At 55.4% G+C, this 12,860-nt stretch overlaps 1 protein-coding gene across 2 annotated transcripts in view; it reads right to left on the bottom strand.

Annotated features, from left to right (window-relative positions):
- LOC125450615 (uncharacterized) overlaps positions 1 to 219 on the bottom strand; it is a 22,686-nt gene extending 22,467 nt beyond the window's left edge. For both annotated transcript variants that reach the window (XM_059642804.1, XM_059642805.1), the window contains exon 1: positions 1 to 219. This exon is cut by the window's left edge and continues 28 nt beyond it. In XM_059642804.1, the coding sequence (XP_059498787.1) occupies positions 1 to 30 (30 nt within the window). In that variant the 5' untranslated portion in view covers positions 31 to 219.
- Between the last annotated feature and the right edge of the window lie 12,641 nt (positions 220 to 12,860).

The raw sequence follows: 12,860 nt of genomic DNA, 5'->3' as shown, positions 1-12,860 counted from the left end.
TCTGCTGATGGCACCAGATCCTGAATCCATCTTTTTCCAGGGCTCCTTCGGGATGGCTCCAATCCAACTCTTCAAGCGTTTGAGGTAAAGCTGGAACAGCAATCTTGGGTTTGTCTGAATGTGGGGACCTGGAGATCCAGGGATAGCTGTTAGAGAAAGCAGACAGACACAGACACACAGAGAGAGAGAGAACTGCGAGCCTTGGACACTTCCCTTCGCAACCACAGCTCTGGTGTGAGCTGATAACTTCACAGGATAGAAATAAATAGCAAAACGCTGGGACTGACCATTGTGTGCACGCCCTCTGGCAGACAGCCCGTGACGGAGAGGGACAAACATAGGAACTGAGAAGGATGGAGAAACAGAGAGAGAGAGAGAGAGGGGGGAACAGAGAGGAATGGAGAAACAGAAAGAGAGAGAGAGAGGAACAGAGAGGGATGGAGAAACAGAAAGAGAGAGAGAAGGGGGAACAGAGAGGGATGGAGAAACAGAAAGAGAGAGAGAGAGAGGAACAGAGAGGGATGGAGAAACAGAAAGAGAGAGAGAGAGAGGAACAGAGAGGGATGGAGAAACAGAAAGAGAGAGAGGAACAGAGAGGGATGGAGAAACAGAAAGAGAGAGAGAGAGGGGAACAGAGAGAAATGGAGAAACAGAAAGAGAGAGAGAGAGGGGAACAGAGAGGAATGGAGAAACAGAAAGAGAGAGAGAGAGGGGAACAGAGAGGAATGGAGAAACAGAAAGAGAGAGAGGAACAGAGAGGGATGGAGAAACAGAAAGAGAGAGAGAGAGAGGGGAACAGAGAGGAATGGAGAAACAGAAAGAGAGAGAGAAGGGGGAACAGAGAGGGATGGAGAGACAGAAAGAGAGACAAAGGAACAGAGAGGGATAGAGAAACAGAGAGAGAGAGAGAGAGAGGTACAGAGAGGGATGGAAAAACAGAGAGAGAGAGAGAGAGAGAAAGGAACAGAGAGAGATGGAGAAACAGAGAGAGAGAGATCGACAGAGAGAAAGAAACAGAACGGGATGGAGAAACAGAGAGAGAGAGAGAGAGACAGAGAGACAGAGAGAAAGAAACAGAACAGGATGGAGAAACAGAGAAAGAGAGAGAGAGAGAGAGAGAAAGGAACAGAGAGGGATGGTGAAACACCGAGAGATATGAGGGGATGGAGAAACAGAGAGAGAGAGAGAGAGAGAGAGAGCAGCTGAAGGAGAGATGCAGAAAGGGAGAGGCAGAGGGAGAAATGGAATCAGAGAGAGAGGGAGAGATAGAGACAGCAGGAGAAGGTGAGACACAGAGGGAGAGAGAAATTCCTGCAGAAAATGGGAAGCAGGGAATGATGAGATAGAGAGAGGATCACAGAATGAGAGTAAAACAGAGGTACACACTGCTGCGACTGAGCGTCGATGGTGGGTGGGGGGGAGTGGGATGTTTGTGGGTGTGGTGCCCATTGAGCGGGGGCTGCTTTGTCCTGGATGGTGTCGAGCTTCTCGAGTGTTGGAGCTGCCCCCATCCAGGGGAAGTGAGGAGCGAGGCTGAGTTGGGAGATTGGCACTGGGAGAGGGCAGGAGAGTTGGGTTCGGGATTTATACCATGCTGTGGGAAGAGGGTGGGATTACAATTTAAGAAAGAGCAGAAGTGTTTGGGAGAGATGTTGTAGAAGTCAGACGCGATGTGAAATGATTAAGCGACAGCATGTGGGAGTTAACCACTCTCTCTCTCTCTCGCCGTCTTTCTCTCCCTCAGTCTCCCACCCACCATCCCTCTGTTCTTTACACCCGTCTGTATCACTGCAGCTCTCATCGCCCGCTAATTTCCTCATCCCTCCCCTCTCCTCCTGTCCCTCACATTCCCTCCCCTCTGTCTTCCTCTCTTTCTCCTTCTGTTTCGTTCCTCCTCCCTCTTTTCTCCATCCTCTATCCCTCTCTCCCTTATCAAATCTCTCTCTCTCTCTCTCTCTCTCTCTCGCTCTCTCACTCCTTCGGGCTGTGTATCTCTCTCTGTCCACATCTATCTCACTGCACCTGCCTTAAACTCTCCTGCTGCATGTCACCTTCGAACGTGACTCGCTGAGCCGCAGTTTCTTTCTCCATCCCTCCATAAATCTACATCTCTCCAACATTCCCACGCTCTGTTTTCTCCTCCTTCGCATTCTGCTCCCCAGTCCGTCCCTCCTTCTTTCACACCTTACCTCTATATCTCTGTCCCTGGCTGGTATGCTCACTCTGTCACTATGTGAACCGGCCATTTTGTACTCTCCCTCCAACATTGACAGAGTCTCTCTCTATCTCCAACTCAGTCTTTCTCTGTCTCTCTCCCTCCTCCAAACCCCAAACTGATCCCACTGCCCCGCTCCCTCCCCATATCCCTGTATCACTCCCCAAACTAATCCCACTGCCCCGCTCCCTCCCCATATCCCTGTATCACTCCCCAAACTAATCCCACTGCCCCGCTCCCTCCCCATATCCCTGTATCACTCCCCAAACTAATCCCCACTGCCCCGCTCCCTCCCCATAGCCCCGAGGGAGCGGGGCAGTGGGATCAGTTTGGGGGATTGATAGAGGGATATGGGGAGGGGGTGGGGCAGTGGGATTAGTTTGGGGATGGATACAGGGATATGAGGTGGGAACGGGTCTGTGGGATTAGTTTGGGGATGGATACAGGGATATGGGGAGGGAGTGGGGAAATGGGATTTGTTTGGGGATGGATACAGGGATGCGGGGAGGGAGCGGGGCAGTGGCATTAGTTTGGGGGATTGATACAGGGATATGAGGTGGGAGCGGGGTGGTGGGATTAGTTTGGGGATGGATACAGGGCTATGGGGAGGGAGCGGGGCAGTGGGATTAGTTTGGGGATTGATACAGGGATGGAGGAGGGAGCAGGGTGGTGGGATTAGTCTGGAGTGGGATTGATACAGGGATATGGGGACGGAGCAGAGCGGTGGGATTAGTTTGGGGTGGGATGGCTACAGGAATGGGGGACAGAGCAGGGCGGTGGGATTATTTTTGGGGTGGGATGGATACGGGGATGGGGGACGGAGCAGGGTGGTGGGATTAGTTTGGGGTGGAATGGATACAGGGATAGTGGGAGGGAGCAGGGTGGTGGGATTAGTTTGGGGTGCAATGGATACAGGGATAGTGGGAAGGAGCAGGGTGGTGGGATTAGTTTGGGGAGCGATGTATACAGGGATAGTGGGAGGGAGCAGGGTGGTGGGATTAGTTTGGGGATTGATACAGGGATGGAGGAGGGAGCAGGGTGGTGGGATTAGTCTGGAGTGGGATTGATACAGGGATATGGGGACGGAGCAGAGCGTTGGGATTAGTTTGGGGTGGGATGGCTACAGGAATGGGAGACAGAGCAGGGCGGTGGGAATATTTTTGGGGTGGGATGGATACGGGGATGGGGGACGGAGCAGGGTGGTGGGATTATTTTGGGGTGGAATGGATACAGGGATAGTGGGAGGGAGCAGGGTGGTGGGATTAGTTTGGGGTGCAATGGATACAGGGATAGTGGGAAGGAGCAGGGTGGTGGGATTAGTTTGGGGAGCGATGTATACAGGGATAGTGGGAGGGAGCAGGGTGGTGGGATTAGTTTGGGGTTGGATGGATACAGGGATAGTGGGAGGGAGCAGGGTGGTGGATTAGTTTGGGGTGCAATGGATACAGGGATAGTGGGAAGGAGCAGGGTGGTGGGATTAGTTTGGGGAGCGATGTATACAGGGATAGTGGGAGGGAGCAGGGTGGTGGGATTAGTTTGGGGTGCAATGGATACAGGGATAGTGGGAGGGAGCAGGGTGGTGGGATTAGTTTGGGGAGCGATGTATACAGGGATAGTGGGAGGGAGCAGGGTGGTGGGATTAGTTTGGGGTTGGATGGATACAGGGATAGTGGGAGGGAGCAGGGTGGTGGGATTAGTTTGGGGTGGGATGGCTACAGAGATAGTGGGAGGGAGCAGGGTGGTGGGATTAGTTTGGTGTGGGATGGATACAGGGATAGTGGGAGGGAGCAGGACGGTGGGATTAGTTTGGGGTGGAATGGATACAGAGATAGTGGGAGGGAGTAGGGCGGTGGGATTAGTTTGGGGTTGGATGGATACAGGGATAGTGGGAGGGAGCAGGGTGGTGGGATTAGTTTGGGGTGGGATGGAGACAGGGATAGTGGGAGGGAGCAGGGTGGTGGGATTAGTTTGGGGTGGGATGGAGACAGGGATAGTGGGAGGGAGTAGGGCGGTGGGATTAGTTTGGGGTGGGACGGATACAGGGATAGTGGGAGGGAACAGGGTGGTGGGATTAGTTTCGGGTTGGATGGATACAGGGATAGTGGGAGGGTGCAGGGTGGTGGGATTAGTTTGGGGTGGGATGGATACAGGGATAGTGGGAGGGAGCAGGGCGGTGGGATTAGTTTGGGGTGGAATGGATACAGAGATAGTGGGAGGGAGCAGGGCGGTGGGATTAGTTTGGGGTGGGATGGATACAGGGATAGTGGGAGGGAGCAGGGCGGTGGGATTAGTTTGGGGTGGGATGGTGACAGGGATAGTGGGAGGGAGCGGGGCAGTGAGATTAGTTTGGGGATGGATGGATACAGGGATAGTGGGAGGGAGCAGGGCGGTGGGATTAGTTTGGGGTGGGGTGGATACAGGGATAGTGGGAGGGAGCAGGGCGGTGGGATTAGTTTTGGGGTGGGATGGATACAGGGATAGTGGGAGGGAGCAGGGCGGTGGGATTAGTTTGGGGTGGGATGGTGACAGGGATAGTGGGAGGGAGCAGGGCGGTGGGATTAGTTTGGGGTGGGATGGTGACAGGGATAGTGGGAGGGAGCAGGACGGTGGGATTAGTTTGGGGATGGATGGATACAGGGATAGTGGGAGGGAGCAGGGCGGTGGGATTAGTTTGGGGTGGGGTGGATACAGGGATAGTGGGAGGGAGCAGGGCGGTGGGATTAGTTTTGGGGTGGGATGGATACAGGTATAGGGTGAGGAATATCTGCAATATTTTCCTGGCGATGTCACAGCAGTGTGTACAGGGAGATACCCTGTGCTGAGCCTGTGTGCTCCCGGAGCACAGCGAGCTCTGTGCGTGACCGACTGCTGTCCCTCTGGTCCGGCTGGTTTGAGGAACGCTGGATGGAAGATGTTTGCGGCTGGACCTTTCTGGGACAGCCCAAGGCGGGAATTGAACATGTAGCATTCCTCAGCTTTGAGCCAGACTGGAGTGAGTCGGGCTGAGTGGCTTCTGAAGCAGCTCTCATTCTTAACACCTTTGTTAAACGTGCCCCGAATTGTCTCGTATGACATGGGTCTGGATTTCTTGGAGATTCATGGGCTTGTGGCTAAAGGAAATGTTCGCGGATCTCGCTCCTCAATCTGCTTCCGTTGTCAACAAAACGATCTGTGCCACGAAAACTTCAATAAGGAGCTTGACAAAATGTGATAAGCAAACAGATTGTATTTAGTCTGCTTTCAAAGAACTGTTAGGTGCAGAAAGCAATCCTCCAACAATTTTTCACCTCTAATCACAGCCACACTGATCGATCATCGGGTCATGGCCATTAGGTCAAAGGTTGAAGCTGACCACATCTACTTAACTCGAAATCATTCAAATCCCCCCCAGATAACAACATCCTGGAGGTTACCATTGATCAGAAACTCAGCTGGAACCATGCAGCGGCTCCAAGAGCAGGTCAGAGACTGGGAATCCTGCAGCGAGTAACTCCCGTCCTGGCTCCCCCAAAATCCTGTCCCACCATCTACAAGGCACAAGTCAAGAGCTGGATGGACTACTCCCAGTTTCAAGGAAGTAGGGAGTGGAGGAGGTTTCACAGATCAGGAGGCGTGTAGGGAATGGAGGGGGTTACAGAGATAGGGAGGGGGTGTAGGGAATGGAGGGGGTTACAGAGATAGGGAGGGGGTGTAGGGAATGGAGGGGGTTACAGAGATAGGGAGGGGGTGTAGGGGCTGGAGAGGGTTACAGAGATAGGGAGGGGGTGTAGAGGATGGAGGGGGTTACGGAGATAGGGAGGGGGTGTAGGGGCTGGAGGGGGTTACAGAGATAAGGAGGGGGTGTAGGGGCTGGAGGGGGTTACAGAGATAGGGAGGGGGTGTAGAGGATGGAGGGGGTTACGGAGATAGGGAGGGGGTGTAGGGGCTGGAGGGAGTTACGGAGATAAGGAGGGGGTGTAGGGGCTGGAGGGGGTTACAGACGTAGGGAGGTGGTGTAGGGAATGGAGGGGGTTACAGAGATAGGGAGGGGGTATAGGGGATGGAGGGGGTGACAGAGATAGGGAGGAGGTGTAGGGGCTGGAGGGGGTTACGGATATAGGGAGGGGGTGTAGGGGCTGGAGGAGGTTACAGAGATAGGGAGGGGGTATAGGGGATGGAGGGGGTGACAGAGATAGGGAGGAGGTGTAGGGGCTGGAGGGGGTTACGGAGATAGGGAGGGGGTGTAGGGGCTGGAGGAGGTTACAGAGATAGGGAGGGGGTAGAGGGGATGGAGGGGGTTACAGAGATAGGGAGGGGGTGTAGGGGATGGAGGGGGTGACAGAGATAGGGAGGAGGCGTAGGGGCTGGGGGGGGTTACGGAGATAGGGAGGGGGTATAGGGGATGGAGGAGGTTACAGAGATAGGGTGGGGGTAGAGGGGATGGAGGGGGTAACAGAGATAGGGAGGGGGTGTAGGGGATGGAGGGGGTTACAGAGATAGGGAGGGGGTATAGGGGATGGAGGGGGTTACGGAGATAGGGAGGGGGTTACGGAGATAGGGAGGGGGGTAGCGGATCATACATGAGGGGAGATAGCCCACTGGATGGTGACGATGATGCATTTCAGTGGTGTTTAGGGATGTATCAGGAGCCGGAGCTGGTTGAAAGTGAAGAGTCGAGGTAACAGTGAAAATTACACAGTTGATGAGCCGAGGGATCGGGTTCTGTCTCTGCCGGAGGGTATTGCTGGATGCGGAAAGTGAAGTGATTTCAGAGCTGATCCTTTAGATATAGACAGAGTACCAGTGACACGGTGTGCCTGACGGACAGAGTACCAGTGACACAGTGTGCCTGACGGACAGAGTACCAGTGACACAGTGTGCCTGACCGACAGAGTACCAGTGACACAGTGTGCCTGACGGACAGAGTACCAGTGACACAGTGTGCCTGACGGACAGAGTACCAGTGACACAGTGTGCTTGACAGACAGCGTACCAGTGACACAGTGTGCCTGACGGACAGAGAACCAGTGACACAGTGTGCCTGACGATAGAGTACCAGTGACACAGTGTGCTTGACGGACAGAGAACCAGTGACACAGTGTGCCTGACGGACAGAGTACCAGTGACACAGTGTGCCTGACGGACAGTGTACCAGTGACACAGTGTGCCTGACGGACAGAGTACCAGTGACACAGTGTGCCTGACGGACAGAGTACCAGTGACACAGTGTGCCTGACGGACAGAGAACCAGTGACACAGTGTGCCTGACGGACAGAGTACCAGTGACACAGTGTGCCTGACGACAGAGTACCAGTGACACAGTGTGCCTGACGGACAGAGTACCAGTGACACAGTGTGCCTGACCGACAGAGTACCAGTGACACAGTGTGCCTGACGGACAGTGTACCAGTGACACAGTGTGCTTGACAGACAGAGTACCAGTGACACAGTGTGCCTGACGGACAGAGAACCAGTGACACAGTGTGCCTGACGATAGAGTACCAGTGACACAGTGTGCTTGACGGACAGAGAACCAGTGACACAGTGTGCCTGACGGACAGTGTACCAGTGACACAGTGTGCCTGACGGACAGAGTACCAGTGACACAGTGTGCCTGACGGACAGAGAACCAGTGACACAGTGTGCCTGACGGACAGAGTACCAGTGACACAGTGTGCTTGACGGACAGAGTACCAGTGACACAGTGTGCCTGACGGACAGAGAACCAGTGACACAGTGTGCCTGACGATAGAGTACCAGTGACACAGTGTGCTTGACGGACAGAGAACCAGTGACACAGTGTGCCTGACGGACAGTGTACCAGTGACACAGTGTGCCTGACCGACAGAGTACCAGTGACACAGTGTGCCTGACGGACAGAGTACCAGTGACACAGTGTGCCTGACGGACAGTGTACCAGTGACACAGTGTGCCTGACGGACAGAGTACCAGTGACACAGTGTGCCTGACGACAGAGTACCAGTGACACAGTGTGCCTGATGGACAGAGTACCAGTGACGCAGTGTGCCTGACGACAGAGTACCAGTGACACAGTGTGCCTGACGGACAGAGTACCAGTGACACAGTGTGCCTGACGGACAGAGTACCAGTGACACAGTGTGCCTGATGGACAGAGTACCAGTGACACAGTGTGCCTGATGGACAGTGTACCAGTGACACAGTGTGCCTGACGGACAGAGTACCAGTGACACAGTGTGCTTGACGGACAGAGTACCAGTGACACAGTGTGCCTGACGGACAGAGAACCAGTGACACAGTGTGCCTGACGATAGAGTACCAGTGGCACAGTGTGCTTGACGGACAGAGAACCAGTGACACAGTGTGCCTGACGGACAGTGTACCAGTGACACAGTGTGCCTGACCGACAGAGTACCAGTGACACAGTGTGCCTGACGGACAGAATACCAGTGACACAGTGTGCCTGACGGACAGAGAACCAGTGACACAGTGTGCCTGACGGACAGAGTACCAGTGACACAGTGTGCCTGACGACAGAGTACCAGTGACACAGTGTGCCTGATGGACAGAGTACCAGTGACGCAGTGTGCCTGACGACAGAGTACCAGTGACACAGTGTGCCTGACGGACAGAGTACCAGTGACACAGTGTGCCTGATGGACAGAGTACCAGTGACACAGTGTGCCTGATGGACAGTGTACCAGTGACACAGTGTGCCTGACGGACAGAGTACCAGTGACACAGTGTGCTTGACGGACAGAGTACCAGTGACACAGTGTGCCTGATGGACAGAGAACCAGTGACACAGTGTGCCTGACGATAGAGTACCAGTGACACAGTGTGCTTGACGGACAGAGAACCAGTGACACAGTGTGCCTGACGGACAGTGTACCAGTGACACAGTGTGCCTGACCGACAGAGTACCAGTGACACAGTGTGCCTGACGGACAGAGTACCAGTGACACAGTGTGCCTGACGGACAGAGAACCAGTGACACAGTGTGCCTGACGGACAGAGTACCAGTGACACAGTGTGCCTGACGACAGAGTACCAGTGACACAGTGTGCCTGATGGACAGAGTACCAGTGACGCAGTGTGCCTGACGGACAGAGTACCAGTGACACAGTGTGCCTGACGGACAGAGTACCAGTGACACAGTGTGCCTGATGGACAGTGTACCAGTGACACAGTGTGCCTGATGGACAGAGTACCAGTGAAGGGCAGTGACTGAGTGTTCGAGAAGCTTGGTCGCTGAATGCTCGCAGACCAGCGCTCGCTGCGCTCACTTCCACTTTGTCATTCTGTGTTGGCCTTGATATCATGGTTTGAAGGTAGAGTTGGCGTCAGACTGAACTAAATATATCGCCTTCTCCCAAACCACAGAGAGCTCACTTCACTCAGCAAACTCGAGAAGATGTAGTTCCCGTCTGTCAGCCTGTACCTCTGTTTAATGTCAGAGATAATGGGAACTGCAGATGCTGGAGATTCCAAGATAATAAAATGTGAGGCTGGATGAACACAGCAGGCCAAGCAGCATCTCAGGAGCACAAGCTCTCTGATGAAGGGTCTAGGCCCGAAACGTCAGCTTTTGTGCTCCTGAGATGCTGCTTGGCCTGCTGTGTTCATCCAGCCTCACATTTTATTACCTCTGTTTAATGTATTATGTTCTTGCAGATTTTACCATCTTGCAAAGTTGATCTGGATGTCACCTTCCGTGAAATGCCGTTCAGCATTTTACCAGGAATTATTTGTGCCCAAACAGGAAAGAAATGGTCCAAGCTTGGCTGACGTCTTTCGGCTCGACCCACAGAAACACTTGGGACAGATGGTCCCTGCCACAGGTGACAACGATACAGCGGAGAATCGGCCACCCTTCCTGCACATTGTCCAAATCCGGGGAACGTGTCCTGTTTCCCCCTCAAGCTGTTCCCAACGTTCGCTAAGCTCCCTCTCGCCATCTCATTCCTGCTTCCCACATACACACTCATTATCCTGGCCTGAGGGAGACACAGACGTCCCACCGGGGTCGGCGCAGACCAGCCCTTCAGCCCCTCTCTCAGTCTGTACACTGTCGCAGGTCCTGCTCCCGACTGGGTAAGGGCACTCTGCAGGGACATGGCCCAATGAACAAACCCCTCCCTATCTCTGTAACCCCCTCCGTCCCCCACTACCCCTCCCTATGTCTGTAACCCCCTTCAACCACTACACCCCTCCCTATCTCTGTAACCCCCTCCAGCCCCTATACCCCCTCCCTATGTCTGTAACCCCCTCCAGCCCCTACACCCCCTCCCTATCTCTGTAACCCCCTTCAACCACTACACCCCTCCCTATGTCTGTAAACCCCTCCAGCCCCTACACCCCCTCCCTATCTGTGTAACCCTCTCCAGCCCCTACACCCCCTCCCTATCTCTGTAACCCCCTTCAACCACTACACCCCTCCCTATGTCTGTAACCCCCTCCAGCCCCTATACCCCCTCCCTATCTCTGTAACTCCCTCCAGCCCCTACACTCCCTCCCTATCTCTGTAACCTCCTCCAGCCCCAACACCCCCTCCCTACCTCTGTAACCCCCTCCAGCCCCTACACCCCCTCCCTATCTCTGTAATCCCCTCCAGCCCCTACACCCCCTCCCTATCTCTGTACCCCCCTCCAGCCCCTACACCCCCTCCCTATCTCTGTAACCCCCTCCATCCCCACACCCCCTCCCTATCTCTGTAACCCCCTTCAGCCCCTACACCCACTCCCTATCTCTGCAACCTCCTCCAGCCCCTACACCCCCTCCCTATCTCTGTAACCCCCTCCAGCCCCTACACCCCCTCCCTATCTCTGTAACCCCCTCCAGCCCCTACACCCCCTCCCTATCTCTGTAACCCCCTCCATCCCCACACCCCCTCCCTATCTCTGTAACCCCCTTCAGCCCCTACACCCACTCCCTATCTCTGCAACCTCCTCCAGCCCCTACACCCCCTCCCTATCTCTGTAACCCCCTCCAGCCCCTACACCCCCTCCCTATCTCTGTAACCCCCTCCATCCCCACACCCCCTCCCTATCTCTGCAACCTCCTCCAGCCCCTACACCCACTCCCTATCTCTGTCACCCCCTCCAGCCCCTACACCCCCTCCCTATCTCTGCAACCCCCTCCATCCCCTACACCCCCTCCCTACCTCTGTCCCCCCTCCATCCCGTACACCCCCTCCCTATCTCTGTAACCCCCTCCATCCCCTACACCCCCTCCCTATCTCTGTAACCCCCTTCAACCACTACACCCCTTCCTATGTCTGTAACCCCCTCCAGCCCCTATACCCCCTCCCTATCTCTGTAACTCCCTCCAGCCACTACACTCCCTCCCTATCTCTGTAACCTCCTCCAGCCCCTACACCCCCTCCCTATCTCTGTAACCCCCTCCAGCCCCTACACACCCTCCCTATCTCTGTACCCCTCTCCAGCCCCTACACCCCCTCCCTATCTCTGTAACCCCCTCCATCCCCACACCCCCTCCCTATCTCTGTAACCCCCTTCAGCCCCTACACCCACTCCCTATCTCTGCAACCTCCTCCAGCCCCTACACCCACTCCCTATCTCTGTCACCCCCTCCAGCCCCTACACCCCCTCCCTATCTCTGCAACCCCCTCCATCCCCTACACCCCCTCCCTACCTCTGTCCCCCCTCCATCCCCTACACCCCCTCCCTATCTCTGTAACCCCCTCCATCCCCTACACCCCCTCCCTATCTCTGTAACCCCCTTCAACCACTACACCCCTCCCTATGTCTGTAACCCCCTCCAGCCCCTATACCCCCTCCCTATCTCTGTAACTCCCTCCAGCCCCTACACTCCCTCCCTATCTCTGTAACCTCCTCCAGCCCCTACACCCCCTCCCTACCTCTGTAAACCGCTCCAGCCCCTACACCCCCTCCCTATCTCTGTAACCCCCTCCAGCCCCTACACCCCCTCCCTATCTCTGTACCCCACTCCAGCCCCTACACCCCCTCCCTATCTCTGTAACCCCCTCCATCCCCACACCCCCTCCCTATCTCTGTAACCCCCTTCAGCCCCTACACCCACTCCCTATCTCTGTAACCCCCTTCAGCCCCTACACCCACTCCCTATCTCTGCAACCTCCTCCAGCCCCTACACCCCCTCCCTATCTCTGTAACCCCCTCCAGCCCCTACACCCCCTCCCTATCTCTGTCACCCCCTCCAGCCCCTAGACCCCCTCCCTATCTCTGTAACCCCCTCCAGCCCCTAGACCCCTCCCTATCTCTGTAACCCTCTCCATCCTATACACCCACTCCCTATCTCTGCAATCCCCTCCAGCCCCTATATCCCCTCCCTTTCTCTGTCCCCCCTCCAGCCCCTACACCCCCTCCCTATCTCTGCAACCCCCTCCATCCCCTACACCCCCTCCCTATCTCTGCCCCCCCTCCATCCCCTACACCCCCTCCCTATCTCTGTAAAACCCTCCAGACCCTACACCCCTCCCTATCTCTGTAACCCCCTCCAGCCCCTACACCCCCTCCCTATCTCTGTAACCCCCTCCAGACCCTACACCCCCTCCCTATCTCTGTAACCCCCTCCATCCCCACACCCCCTCCCTATCTCTGTAACCCCCTTCAGCCCCTACACCCCCTCCCTATCTCTGTAACCCCTTCCAGCCCCTACACCCCCTCCCTATCTCTGTAACCCCCTC

Source organism: Stegostoma tigrinum, chromosome 46 (assembly GCF_030684315.1).
Source record: "Stegostoma tigrinum isolate sSteTig4 chromosome 46, sSteTig4.hap1, whole genome shotgun sequence".
Classification (NCBI taxonomy): Eukaryota; Metazoa; Chordata; class Chondrichthyes; order Orectolobiformes; family Stegostomatidae; genus Stegostoma; species Stegostoma tigrinum.
The sequence above is the reverse complement of the archived record's forward strand: the minus strand, read 5'-3'. Positions and strand labels throughout refer to the sequence as shown.